Source organism: Podarcis pityusensis, assembly GCF_964106645.2.
Source record: "Podarcis pityusensis genome assembly, chromosome: 15".
NCBI lineage: Eukaryota > Metazoa > Chordata > Lepidosauria > Squamata > Lacertidae > Podarcis > Podarcis pityusensis.
In genome coordinates this window covers 523,565-538,063 of record NC_138040.1, presented here as the reverse complement: position 1 = coordinate 538,063, position 14,499 = coordinate 523,565, and the positions used below count along the sequence as shown (strand labels likewise).

The following is a 14,499-nucleotide window of genomic DNA, read 5'->3' as shown; positions in this document are numbered from 1 at the left end:
TGTTCCTTGGGCCACAGGCAAGTCCAAGGCGGAAGGGAGAGAGAGCTCCGTGTCACTGGGCTCCTGGTGGGGAAAAAGACTTCTGAGTGGGGCAGGGCTGTATGTGGGGCGTGTGTTTCTTATCCCTTCTTATCCCTTCCTTATATTATCCCTTCCACCTCTCCATCTCCCTGGCACATCTCCTCCTCAAATTACGTCCAAATAGTACCTGCATTGTTCTAACCTTTGATAATAAACAAAAATATCAACAAATACTACGGACCGGCAGCAAAAGATCCGTTTTAGCAAGCAGTCTTTGTCAAGCAGTTGTTTCATCCGACGGCTCACTCCCAAAGTAAGTCATCGCTTGATGCCAGTCATCACTTGATGCATTCCAGCACTGCAGTGCGCTGGACTAGATGAGCCTGGGGGTCTCTTCTAACCCTACAATTCTCTGGTAAGAACGCAAGAGGGGTCTGCTGGATCTGGCCAAAGGGGTCCTTCGAGTCCCACCTGCTCTCACAGTGGCCAAGCAAATGCCCCAACGCTCAAGCAGCATTCGAATGCAGGAGCTCCCCCCCCCCCGAGGGCCACTCTCCCTCTTCCCCCAAGGAGCTTTGGCCAGGGCAGGAGGCGTCCCTGAACACTGACCATCCCTCTGGGTTACCTGGGTGAGGAGGGTGCATCCCTGTCAAGTATCCTTTCGCTGTGATTCCTGCACTGCAGGGGGTTGGATTGGATGACCCTCGGGTGCCCCTTCTGACTCTACCATTCTATGGGCCTCTGAACAACCCCCTGGCTGAAATGCCAATGTATAAAAAAGCCACATCCATTGCTCTGGCCACGCCTGCCACGGGGACCGTATGTGGGATGTGACATGGCCCTCCGGTCTTCCCTCTACCCCCCACCCCAAGAAAAAGCCACTGCTGCCCTTGGGCACAAAGGAGGCGTCCTCTCCTCTTTTTTCCTAAAGGGGTAAAAACAGTTCCCGGCTCTGGGCTAAGCGAAACACGGGCTGCCGGACACCGGCTTCCTTCCGAGGCCCTAGGAAATGCCTGCTTCCCCCCAGCGCGTTCTCCCCCCACCTGGCCCGAGCGCCAATGCCACATCCTCCGTCCCTGCAGGAGGGGAAGAGGAGAACGCCGTCCCGGTTTCCACTCGGAGGACTCTGGCGTAAAAGCTCCAAGCGGGTGATAAATGCATCCGAGGGCCAATTAGGAAGATATATGGCGGCAGAGGCAGCGGCAGGAGCACAGGGGAATGGGCCTGGGCAGCCTGGCGAGGAAGAGGAGGGGGCAGGCGGAGGGGGGGAGGCGCGGAGGGCTCTCCAGAGTCCCAGCTATGTTTCCCATTATGTAACCCTGGTCATGGGCAGGCCGCCAGGCGCTCCAAATGAAAAAGAGACTCTGGCTTGGCACCCGTTCTATTTTCCTATCCTCATTCAGGGTCAGCGGAGTGTCATACAGCTGCGGAGAAAGCTCCGGGGATTAAGCCTGGGAAGGGCTCCAAAGCCCGGGACCCGGGTTCAAGTACCAGCTGAAAGCAATAAACCAACTGCCGCAGCTGGGCTGAGTTTAGCCGGCCTCGGAGCCTGTGCTGGCTCCCTGGGAAACAGGCAGCCTGCCTGCCGGGGGGCAGAAAAGAGGGGTACCGGGGTGGAAACGACAGAGGTTGCCACGGCTTGGGCCTGGGGGGCAGCGGGGACCTGATCCTCCTTTAGGGCCCTGTTCCTGCGCATCAGCAAAGGGGTGTGTATGTTCAGACTCCCCCCCGGCCAGCAAAGACAAGTTGTTTGCGTCCAAATTGTTTGGGAGCCTGGATGTTTCGGGGTATGTGCGTGCGAAAGGTGTCATAAGTCACGCCCTGGCAGATTTTGGCAGGGGGAGTGCCAATCCTGTGCTCAACTGGAGCTTCCTTTACCAGAAAGGCCCCGCAAACGAGTCCTGGGACGTGAAGCCCAGCCCTGTCCACCCCCATGAGGCTGACGCACGGTCAGTGGTCCTGCCACTCGCCTAAGTCCATTAGCTTCACCACCTGGATGGGGCTCCCCCCACCTGTGCTCCTGAGCAAAGTGAGGAGGACAGCCTGTCAGTGTCCTGGGGGGCCTCCCTGAGAGGAGACGGGACGAGGGGCCCCCCACCACCCATTGGCCATGTGTGGAGAAGCGGGGGCCAGAAGGGAGGAGGTGGCCTCAAGCAGCAGCCCTGGTGCCTGGAAGTGGCTGGGGAAACCCAGCCAGATGGGCGGGGTATAAATAATAAATAATTAATAATTATTATTGTGATAACATACTGCCCCAACCAATGCTGTTCCCTGCATTGCAAAGGATTGGGCTAGATGACCGTTGGGATCCCTTTCGACTATACAATTATATGATTAGGAACAAAGGGAGCTGCCTTATATGGAGCCGCACCATTGGTCTACTCAGTACTGTCTACACTGACTGGCAGCAGCTCTGTAGGGTGTCAAGCAAAGAGGCAGAGGGGTGTCCTTAGCCCTACTTGCGGATTCCAGCAAGGACTGAACCAGGGACCTTCTGCTTGCAAGGGAAGCTCCACCACTGAGCTATGGCCCTTTTTAGTGACCAGGGATCCTACTGTGTTAAAGGGAGAGCAGCGAGGCTGGAAGAGGAAGAGGAAGAGGAGGAGTGGAACCCCACTGGGAAAGGAGTCGGGACTGGCAGGAGGTGGGCTCCTGTGAGTGCCCTCTCTGGGGGTCTGAGCTGCTGTCCAAAGATGGGCAACAGTTCACATAGACAGGCAAGCGCCCCCCCTCCATCCGCCAGCCTACCAGCCAGCCAGCCAGCCGGCCCGAAGCAGCCAGCAAACAGAAAACAGACTCTTTTTCCCGCTCCCCCAAAATGGGGCCCGGCACTTCCTGTGTGAGATTTCCATTTCCTCGGCCAAAATGAAGCAAAAAAAAGAGTAGTAGCCATAAATGAGGGAAGAGGCTGGAGATGGACGGACATCCTGCCTCCTCCTGCCCCTGTGCGACAGGAGTGCTGGGGAGCCATCTTTGAGCTGCAGCCTCTTTGCAGGATGAAGCCCCCCTCCGCTCCCGGGAGCCTCGTCTTCCCCATCATCACCCTCAGCCCTGGCTCTGACAGATTAATAGGACTGGAGAGGAGGGGGAAGAGGCCGAGGGGATCCGGATCCGGGCGCAAAGGCCTGCAGGGAAGGGCGGAAGGGGAAGAGCATGCTGGGAGAAAGGCCTCTGGGCCCACCAAGAGCCTGGCTCCCCAAAGATTGGGCAAGAGCGGCTCAGAAAGATGCAAGCAAAATGTGCATGGAGCTGCCCAGGGGGTCGCAGCTCAGGGAAATGGGTGCCAAGGGGTGGGGCTGGGGGGGATCAAAACAGCACACGCCCCCGGGTCCTGCTTGCTTCCGGCTGCTTTCCATTGGGGCATCTGATTAGTGGCTGTGAGGACAGGATATACATGGGCCCCCTTGGGGTCTGATCCAGCTACAGGGCTCTTATGGAACCTCCAGCTCCAGAGGCAGTCTATCTAGACTCCCAGATTCCTAGGGGTGTTTGGCCACTGTGAGCACAGGATGCTGGACTAGATGGGCCCCCTTTGGCCTGATCCGGCAGCCAGGCTGTTCTGATAAAGGATCAATTCATAATTGAGTTAGTGGGCGCCCATGTGCCCTCTGGATGAGGCCAGGATCTGCCAGCCTCCATCTGCTCCAGGCCCTGTGGCCGATGGAAAGGCGGTGGGAGTTGTAGCCCAGAACTTCCAGGGTGACATCGTGCTGGGTGACATGCCAAAGTAAGACTGAGGAGATCTGGGTTCAAATCTCCACCCACTGTTAAGCTCATTGGGTAGTCTTGGGCCACCCACCGACTCTCAGCTCAACCTGCCTTGCAGAGTTGCTGGGGGGGGGGGGGGACACAGAATTGGGGGGAGCATAAGCCCCACCCAGGGCTCCTTGGAGGAGTGGCAGCAAGCAAAGGTCATAGGTAAAATAAACGGAGGCTGAAGAAGGTGCTTAGTGACTTACAGCCACCCACATACACGGAAGAGGGCAGAGGGAAAGTCCCTGCCTGGGTGAGGAGAGGAGAGAGGAGAAAGGGGCGCATGGCCCCCCAAGGGTGCTGACGTACGATCTGGGCAGCTCCAGGGTGCTGGGCGGGGGGTTCCAGGTGTCCGAGTGGCCCAGCATCCAATCCGACCAGACCTTGATGCTGGGCAGCAGTTCCTTCAGGTCCTGCGGCAAGGAGGAGACTTTGATGTCATCGTCCTCAGAGCCTTCCTGGCCCTGAGCAGCTGCTGAGAGAGAAAGAAACGCAGAGTGGGCCGGGCAGCTCCTCTCAAGAACGCCCCTCGCCTGCTCCTCTGCCACCCCCCCCCTCTCTTGGCCCTCTGAAAATCCTCTGGGAAGGAGCGAGATCTGAACCAGGGACAGAATCTTTGCTGGAAGATTCAGGGCAGGTAAAAGAGAGGGCTTCCTCTCGCAGTGCACAGCAAAACTATGGAACTCCCTCCTGGACACCAACCTAGATGGATCGGCTTAAAGAGAGGACTAGACAAATTCAGGACAAGGCTATCGGTGACTACTAGGCAGGATGGCTCTGCTTCCGCAGTCCAAGGAAGTACATGCCTCTGAATATCAGTTGCTAGGAAGGTTTGACCGTGGAACGGACTCCCTTGAGAGGTCGTGGTCTCTCCTTCCTTGGAGGTTTTTAAGCAGAGGTTGGATGGCCATCTGTCTTTGGGTGCTTTAGTTGAGATTCCTGCATCGCTGGGGGTTGGACTAGATGACCCCTGGGGTGCCTTCCAACTCCACACAATTATGTGAATCACGTAGGAGAATTGCGGCTGCTGGTGGCCACTGTAAGGACAGAATCCTTGGGGCTGATCCAGCGCCAGGCTCTCTTCTGGTGGTCTCTGCCCTTCGGAGCTTCAGCCTGGCCTTGCTCCTTCCTCTCTCAACTTGCAGAAACCATCCCAAGGACAGTCTAAGGACGCTCTGGGTTTCCTTGATGCAGCTGTGACTGAAAGGGGAGGGGGAACGGCAGAAGGGCCCCACAAAGGACAGGGACAAAGGAACTGGGCTATCCAACAGGTGGGCAGAGGAGCAGTGGGCACCTGCTTTGTATGGAGATGGTCCCAGGTTCAGTCCCCAACTGCCCCTCCAGGCAGGGCTGGGAGAGATCCCTGCCCCAAAGCCCCGGAGAGCTGCTGCCCATTAGAGAAGACAATATGGAGTCAGCTGGAGAAAGCCCCCTGGTGTAAGGGAGCTTCCCACGAGCATAGCCAGAAAACAGTTCCTAAATAGAAGCTGAGCGTCAACTCCAAATCCGGGCGCTAAGAGCTGCGAAATTCCACAGACAGCGTAAAATCAGGCACACGTGCTGCGTCTTTTCTTAGTTTCGCCCAGTGGATTCTGCCTCAGCTGGTCGCCTCTGCCCCGCCAATGAACAGCAATTCTCCTCCTCTCCACCATCTGCCTTCTGCCAGTCCATTAGGCTTCTTCACAGCCATATGGGCTGGGAACTTTTATATTTAAAAAAATGAAAATTTAAGGCTTCCCGATGCCAAAATGGGGGAAAGAGGGTCCCTGAACACCAGGAGGAGGAAGAGGAGGATCGGGCAGGTCTCAATCTAGGAAGACGGCAAGCTGCCTTGGGTCCCTCTGATGCAGAACTGTCTACTCTGACTGGCAGCAATGGCTCTCCAGGGCTTCAGAGAGGGAGTCTCTCCCCACCCCACCTGGAGATGCCTCTGGGGACTGAGGCTGAGACTGTCTCCACCACAGACCTATGGTCCTTTTCTCTGAAAAGAAGAAGATTCAAGCCTCATGTTTCTAAATACAGGGACAGCTTAAATGGGAGCAGAGGAAGGTGCCTTCTACCGAGTCACACTGTTGATCCACCTGGCCTAGTACTTCCTGCACTGACTGGCAGGGGCTCTCCTGGGTTCTGGCAGGGAATCTTTCCCAGCTCGATGCTCTCCCAGGAGTGAACCTGGGGTCTTCTGCCCTCCCCCTGAGCTCTCCTGACCCTCCAAGGCAGATGCTGGGGAAGCCCTGTTCCATCAGCAAGAGTCCTTGCACTGGCTTCTGCTAGTGCCCTGGGTTCCCTGAATCTAGCCTGATTTCCCGTGGGTCTCCTCAGAGGCGTGTTGAGGGAGGGAAACGAGGAAAAAGCAGCCCTTCTTGGCAAGGGAAATATATGCCTGCTTCTGCTCACCTGGGGAGACGTCCCGCAGCAGAGCAGTGCAGCGCTTGACCAGCATGGCGAACATGGAGAGCCCCAGGGCCGTGGCCTGCTCCTGGATCACCGAGCGACAGTCTTCAGAGAGGCACTCTGCAGGGAAGAGGGGAAACGAAAGGAAACATGGTCAGCGCCCTCCCGTGAAACCTCGGACAAAACCCCCACCAAAGTAGCAGTGACAGAAGTGCTTGTCCAGGGGGCAGTCTGGAAACCAAGCCTTAGGAGGAACGGTTGAGGGAGCAGGGGATGTTGAGCATGGAGAAGAGGAGCGAGAGGAGAGATGAGTCACCTTCAGATAGATCAAGGGCTGTCAAATGCGGGAGGGAGCAAGGGGAGAGGACACAAACCAATGGATCCAAATGACAAGGAAGGATATTCTGACCCAACATTAGGAAGAGCTGTTCAACAGTGGAACAGACCATCTCAGAAGGCGGCAAACTCTCTTTCCTTGGAGGTTTTTAAGCAGAGGTTGGATGGCCATCTGTCAGGGATGCTTTAGTTGAGATTCTTGCGTTGCCAGGGGTTGGGCGAGATGACCCCTGGGTTCCCTTCCAACTCTACCATTCTGTGTTTCTATGAACCTCACGCCTGACTGATCCACCAAGGGAGCGCTGGAGAGTTTGCACCAGACCACCACCATTGCCACCAAGCACGCTCTGGTTGCAGGGATGCAGAACAATGATGTGGGCTAGGCGCGGGGGTGGCATTGCCTGACCTGGACAGGAGGGCTCATCTGAGGCTCTCAAACATAAGGAGAGCCTACTAGATCAGGCCACAGGAGGCAAATTTAGTCCAGCATCCTGCTCTCACAGGGTCCAAAGACGCCTGACCGCAAAACCCGCAAGCTGGACCTGAGCCCAAGAGCCCTCTCCCCTCCTGCAGTTTCCAGCAACTAGCATCCAGAAGCACGGCTGTCTCTGAGCGTGAAGGCCAAGCCGAGCCATTGTGGTTAATAGCTATCAATTTGTCCTCTTTTAAAGGACAACTGGTGACCACTGCTGCCCCCTCTCCTCCATGCACCTCTGCAAATCTGACAGAGGCCAGTCTGGGCTGCCATGGAGAGCCTGGTGAAAAGGCAGAGAGTCTTAATAGACTGTCCCATCCCGCTTTGCCACCCAGGCCCTGGTGCGCCAGCGGGGAAGGACGGCCACTCAGCCCGGCCCCTTCCCCTCGTGCCAAGAGGAGCTCTGGCGAGTGTCAGAGGGATAATTAGCGGCGCAGCCTGGCTCCATCCCAAGTCACAGCTGCCAAGGCGGGAGGGGCAGCTCCTCCACCGCTGGACTTGACCAACGCAGATGCCAGGCAGCTTAGGCACTTCTGGAGGGAGGAGGGCAGGGAATCACCCCGCTCCGTCCCCCAGAAGCTGACAGAGGTGATGGGGGGAGGATGCCATGACTCTGAAGCCGAGAGTGGAGGGCAAGAGAGGCAGCCCAGCAGTATCTTCAGAGGTGTCCAAATGCACAGTGGAGAGATAGGCAACTTTACAAAAGGCACAGCAGGCAGCATGATCTGTCCTGTTTACGATACGTTATCTTTATTGTCATTGTCCCATACAGAACAATGAAATTGAAAAATCTACATAAGACATTCAAAAACCCATAAAAACTCTGAAACCCCATTTTTAAATACAATATACTATAGAGACTCTTTATACTGCATTTAGAACCAGAATTGCATTTGGGTAGAAACTGTTTCTCAGGCAGCTAGTCCTGGTCTTTATAACCCTATACCTTCTTCCAGAAAGCAGAAGCTGAAGGAGATCATTTCAGGGGTGCGTACTATCCTGTGCTATCTCTGCAGCTTTCTTATGGCACCTGACAGTTTGCACTGAGAGCCAGGCAGGGCACAGCTACGCAGGGTCTTAACGGCTGGAAAACCCAGCGGAGTCTTCTAAGACCCACCAGGCCGACCCGCTTTCCAGTCTCGCTTCGCAGCAACAGGGTCTAGGCACTTGCTGCTTTCTCTCTCGCACTCGCTCTGAGGAAACCAAACTTGGGTGTTCAGATTCCACTTACCCTGCAGTTTTGTGCGGGAATCGCATGACCCCCGCAGAGCGATGCAGGGGGGCGGCCTTTGCTCTGAAGCTGCTGCTCAGCCCAGAAAATCTCTTCTCCTTTGCTAAGCGATTCTAAAGGTGGTGCTTGAATTTCTCACGCCTACGAACTGAAGGGGCGGCCAGGGTAGCCAAGCTTGGTGGGTGGCTGCCATTTACCGCATTTTTCGTCCTATAGGGCGCACCGGCCCATAGGACGCACCTCGTTTTTTGGGGGGGAAATGAATAAAAAAAAATCCCCCCCCCAGCCGCGGCTGCAGCCCCAAGCCTTGCGCACACCTGCCCGAAGCACGGGGCACCCTCCGGAGGGCTCCCCGTGCTTCGGGCTGCAGGCTGCCGCCCCAAGCCTTGTGAGCCCGCAGGACCTACCACCGGGCTTGCGAATAGCTTCATGAAGCCTGGAGAGCTAGAGGCATCGGTGCGCACCAACCCCTCTCACTCTCCAGGCTTCAGCAAAAGCCTGCATTCACCCTATAGGACGCACACACATTTCCCCTTCATTTTTGGAGGGGAAAAAGTGCGCCCTATGGGGCGAAAAATACGGTATTTGCCTTAGGCACTAAAGCTCACCAATAATATCCCAATAAAGTGAGGCGGGGGAACCTGGTGCCCCTCCAGACGTTGCTTGCTCCCAACAGGCGGATATGATGGGAGTTGTAGTCCGGCAACAACCTCTTGTCCAGTGTTCTAAAGCGAGGCTCATTTGTAGCACAACTCTGAATATTTATTTATTTAAAAAGTAAAGGACCCCTGACAGTTAAGTCCAGTCGCGAACGACTCTGGGGTTGCGGCGCTCATCTCTCTTTACTGGCCAAGGGAGCCGACATTTTGTCCGCAGTTTTTCCGGGTCATGTGGCCAGCATGACTAAGCCGCTTCTAGCGAAACCAGAGCAGCACATGGAAACGCCGCTTACCGTCCCACCAGAGCGGTACCTATTTATCTACTTGCACTTTGATGTGCTTTTGAACTGCTTGGTTGGCAGGAGTTGGGACCGAAGAATGGGAGATCACTCCGTTGTGGGGATTCGAACCACCGACCTTCCGATCAGGAAGCCCTAGGCTCAGTGGTTTAGACCACAGCGCCACCTGCGTCCCCTATTTATTTATTACTTTCCATTTATATCCCACTTTCCCTCCACAGAGTTCAAGGTGGCTTCCATGGCCCCCCCATTTAATCCCCACAACAACCCTGCAAGGCAGGTTAGGCTGAGGGGCAGGGATGGGAGCAAGGTCTCCCCGTGGGCTTCATGGCCAAGTGAGGCTTGGACCCCTGGTCTCCCCCAGGTCCTAGTCTGATGCTCTAACTACTGCACAACATTACACTGCCCCTCGCCTAGCACTGCAGGTCCCACTTGCCAGGCCTAGGGGGTTGCAGGGTCCCAAAGCAGCCTGAGATCAGGTGGGCAGAGGGACAGCTGTGAGGACATTCTTCTAGCACCCACAGAGCTGGTCTCTCTGGGGTGCCAAGATGGAAAGAGGAGACAACCAGGTGACCCAAGAAGAGAGCCCAAGAAGGGGCAACAGATCAAAGGATAGTCCTTCATGTAGAATGGAGTTAAATGGTGGAACTCGCTCTACCAGGAGGTAGTGACAGCCACCCACTTGGATGATGATGACAACAGTAATAGTAATAGTAATTGTAAACAATAATAATACATTGCCCATCTGACTGGGTTTCCCCAGCCACTCTGTGCAGCTTCCAGCAGATATAAGAACACAACGAAACATCAAACATTAAAAACCTTCCCTTTCCAGGGCTTCCTTCAGATGTCTTCCAAAGATTGTATAGTTACTTATCTCCTTGACACCTGATGGGAGGGTGTTCCACAGGGTGGGTGCCACTACCGAGAAGGCACTCTGTCTGATTCCCTGTAGCTTCACTCCTCGCAGGTGACTTTTGAAAGAGGATTAAACAAATTCGGGGAGGAGAGGGCCATGGATGGCTACTAGCCATGCTAGCTGCACTCTGGCTCCACGGTCAGAGGCAGCCAGGCTTCTGAAGCCACAGGAGCGAGGAGTGTTGCTCTTGGGCTCAAATCCTGCTTGCAGGTTTCCCATAGGCATCTGTTCAGCCGCTGGGAGAAGAGGAGGCTGGACTAGACGGGCCCCCCTTTGGCCTGATCCAGCACTCTCCTCGTGTTCTCAAGTGGCAGAGGGGGCCTTGTGGGCGCTCCTCTCCCAGGTTCGCCCCGGCCAGTCTGCTCTCCAGAGCACAGGGGATGCTCTGGCACTCACACGCACGCCCTGGTGTCCGTCTACCTGGGAGCTGCCTCCCGCTTGGCCGGGAAGGCCGCTTTCGTTTCCCAGAGAACAAAATATTCGTGGAAAACATAAACCAACTGTCGTCAAAGTTGTCGAGGCTCAGGAAGCGGAGAGGGGCTGCCATGTGGCCGGATGTTATGCCTTTCCAATTAGCGCTATACATCTTTCAGCGGCGGGAGAGTGTCCCCTTTTTCTGTGCTGGGAAACCGAGAGCGCGGCCCTTGTTATTGTAACTGTCAAGGAGTGCTTAAAACAGATAATCTCCAGGAAAAGTGATAAACACCCAGCGCTCCCCGCCAGGGTGTGCTGGACACCATCGGCCAGGCCTGAAGGGCAGCGAGAGAGGAAGGAGGTGGCCATGGAGGAGGGAGCCAGAGGAAGAGCCTGGGAAGAAGAAGCAGGAGAAAGCAGAAAGTGCCAGCTTCCTCCTCAATGCCCGGAGGGGAGCAGCAAAGCAAGAAGAGGGAGCTACGTGAAGGCCACTGCCAGGTCAGGGGAGCCAGTGGAAGGAGAAAGAGCAGCAGCAGGGCTAATGCCCAGGCAGAAGGGGCCAAATGGCCCCAAATGGAGACAACTGCGCAGTTAACCTATGGAACTTGCTCCCACGGGAGGCAGGGAGGGCCACCAAGAGAAATGGCTTTAAAACAGGGTTGGACAAATCCACGGAGGAGAAAAAGGCTACGGAGGACTACGAGGCACAATGGCTCTGTCCTGCCTCCACGGTCAGAGGCAGTAATGCGTCTGAATCCCAGTTGCTGGAAACCACAAGAGGAGAGAGAGCTCTTGTGCTCTGGTCCTGCTTATGGGGTTGCCTCTGGGGCATCTCATTGGCCACCGTGAGAAGAGGATGCTGGACCAGATGAGCCACAGGCCTCATCCAGCAGGCTCTCCTTCGGTTCTTATCCACAGTCCAAAGAGGAGAGTTCCCACCGCAGGAGGCATCATCATCATCTACCTGACAAAACACACAGGATGTGGGTGTTAAGAGAGACCTTGATTTCGGGCCAAGGGAGGCCAGTGTTGGTGGGCTGTGAAAGGGTCCAAAATTGCACCAGACCATTTGCCAAGGCAGAAAAACCTTAACCCAGCAACAAAGAGGGGAGAGAGCTCTTGTGCTCGGATTCTGCTTTTGGGCTTCCCGGAAGAAGCATCCGCTTGGCCCCCTTAAAAAGAGGATGGTGGCCAGATCCAGAGTCTTGCACAGCCCAGGCTGAATGAGACACACCTTTCCAGATGTTATGCCAGAGAGCTTGGCCTTTGAGAGCAGAAGGCAGCAGAACTCTGCTCCCAAAAGCCAAAAGTGGATGTGTCCGGATGGCCAGCCAGGCTGGGGGAGCCACCCCAGGAGGCAACCTCTTGATGTCTCATCGACTGACTCTGCAGCCGCCGCCACCACCACCACCAGACCCCTCTCCACCAGCTGGCTGGCAGGAAGGCTGTGGGGCTGGCTCCCCCCATCTCCCTCCCAGCTGACACCACCTGGAGGCGATCATCATTTGCCTCTTCCCTTATCACTGCTGCTCAGACACTCGCTGAGTTGTTGCCTTCTGAGTCACCCTCAGCCAGACAGTCCTGGCACCGCACCCTCCACCTCACCCCTTCCCAGCCCCATGGCTGGCCTTCTTGCAGGAAGTGGGCAGCCAGAGAGGAGGCAAGCACCCAGGAGGGCCTGTGGATGCTTCTAAGCCCCCACTGGGATGCAGAGGGATGGGGCGGGGGGGGGGAGGCTGGTATGTCAACCAGACAGGAATGCAAATCTCTGGGGTGGGATGTTGGGGGGGGGGAGGAGGAAGAGTCCCAGCTGGGGGGCATTCCTCCAAAGCCCTAGCTTAATGTGTGCCTGACACATGGCTCCCTCCCACCTCCTCCCAAATGACAGTCTCCTGCCAGACTCAAGCAGCATGCACACACGTTGGCTGGAGCCAGGAATACCCATTGAATGCAAAAGTCTTGTAGCCCTACTGTCCAAAGAGGGGAGGGAAAGAGGAGTGGAAAGGGAAATAGCGCCTGCATGGGGTGTGTGTGTGTGCAAAAGCCTTCAACAAAGATTCCCAGTCCCACCAAGTTCACCTGGCTAAGTTACTCTTAGAAGGAGGAGGGAAGAGAGAGAGAAAGACAGGATCCTTGGAAGTTCAGCTGAGCCCCTTCTCAATCTATTAAGACTTGAATAGGTCTTCCAACTGGTGGGCCAGGGCCTGATCCGAGGTGGGCCACAACAGGAGCACCACCACCCAGCAAATATATGGGATAAGACCAATAAATGGGTCCCCAAATGCATGTCTGGGTGAGAAGTGGGTCCTGGGTCTGAAAAGGTTGAAGGTACCTGATCTATCAAGAGCAGAGGGGGTCTACTTAAGAGCCTTCCTCGCCAGCCTGGATCACTGGCCTTAGAATAGAATGATATTATGATGATGATGATGATGATGATGATGATTACGTTGCACATCTGACTGGGTTGTCCCAGCCACTCTGGGAAGCTCAGAAACAAAATATTAAAAACACAGAATGGATCCTGATGGATCCACAGAATCTCCCCTCCTGTAACTTTCTAGTCCTTTGGGGCATCAGAGTACAAAAGCTCTTCTCTGTCTGGGCATCAGGAGATTGGGAAAAGGGCCACGGTTTTCTGCGCTGGATTTGCACAAACACCCCCCCCCATGTCCTAGGACAGTGTGCTTTCACGGACGGGGGTGGGGGCAGGTGTGGCCTTTGAGAGCCTCCTTTGCAAATCACTCTTTCTTGGAGGGAGGGGGGAGAGAAGGACAAGGTGAGGCCTGGTGGAAAGTGTGGAGCAAGGGGTGGGGGAGAGAGAACAGAGGGGCTCTCCCCATGGAAGCCATTAGATACTCAACACTTCATTTGTTTCTGGCCCCCCAGCCCCCAAGCTGGGGAGCACAGCTCTCTCTTTCGGCTCCAGGACGGGAGGCTCTCCTCTGACGTAACCAGGAAGCAGCTGCAGAATTAAGGAATCCCTCCTGACATCATAAAAAGGGTCGGTGGTTTACAGGGGAAAGTATAAAAATTAATGGCATATTCCCAGACGGGGCCTTGGGCCTGCATGGGACTCGCACAGGAAGCCCGGCTGCGAGAGGGGCTTGCCCTGGCCAGGGTCCTGAACCCCTGGAGCTCCACATGCTCGTCCCCTTCGGCCTGGAGAGCCAATAGGAACAGGCGGCAGGAGGGAGAGGTGACTCTGAGGACGGCCTCTGGGTTTGGATCCACGGAAGACCAGACCCGTTTCCCCTCTGCGAGGTGACTGAGCAGCGCTACATCCTTGCACACACACACACACCGGGGTCTTCAGCCTCGAGCTTGCGTCCCCCCGAATAAAACATTTTTTCATAAATTTAACGCCAGCATGTCTGTGTTTGGAAACTCTTGAAAATCCATGTTGTATGGTTTACTGCGCTGGAAAAGGTGCCAGCAAGAGTTTCAAAGGAAGGGAAGTGTATAACTGTTTCCTTTCAAAATGCTTTTTGTTTTTTTCCAATGGGATCCATTGAGGGAAAAGGGCTGGAACTAACTAAAACATTATTAAAAACTGTTACGAAGAGAGACAGAGAGATGGAAAAAGATAGACCGGGGCGGGGGGGGGGGGGGAGAAAACCCCAGTGTGGAATTGAGGAGGACTGCTGGGGGCGGGGGGAGAGCAGGAAAGGAAGGGCAGATGCCACTAGGAGGGAAAAGTAAGTAAAAGCCCCCCGGGCAGGGGGCATTTCTCTTGGCCCTGGCACCCATGGCTCAGGACACCAGCACAGGGCCAAGCAGAAGGCCAGCAGGGAGGCCCCTCTGGCAGGCACTTCTGACCAAAAGTGTTTTTCTTTTCTGCAGGAGGGGAAAGCTCCCCTACTACCCTAACCCCCACCCAGTGCAGGAGATCCAGCCAGCTTTACTAAGTGGGGGCATGCCTGGCACCCCCCCCCACAAGCAGCCCCCAGTTAACTCACAAGCACAATGCCAAGGCTCATCTAGTTCCACCTGAGAACTGC

At 55.6% G+C, this 14,499-nt stretch overlaps 1 protein-coding gene across 3 annotated transcripts in view; it reads right to left on the bottom strand.

Annotated features, from left to right (window-relative positions):
• SMG6 (SMG6 nonsense mediated mRNA decay factor) overlaps window positions 1–14,499 on the bottom strand; it is a 91,336-nt gene that overhangs the window by 37,509 nt on the left and 39,328 nt on the right. For 2 of the 3 annotated variants that reach the window (XM_080982281.1, XM_080982283.1), the window contains exons 11-12: window positions 6,172–6,288; window positions 4,084–4,249 (exon numbers count right to left, since the gene is read on the bottom strand). In XM_080982281.1, the coding sequence (XP_080838407.1) occupies window positions 4,084–4,249; window positions 6,172–6,288 (283 nt within the window). The remainder of the gene's footprint in view (window positions 1–4,083; window positions 4,250–6,171; window positions 6,289–14,499) is intronic. The other variant, XM_080982282.1, reaches the window with a different exon arrangement.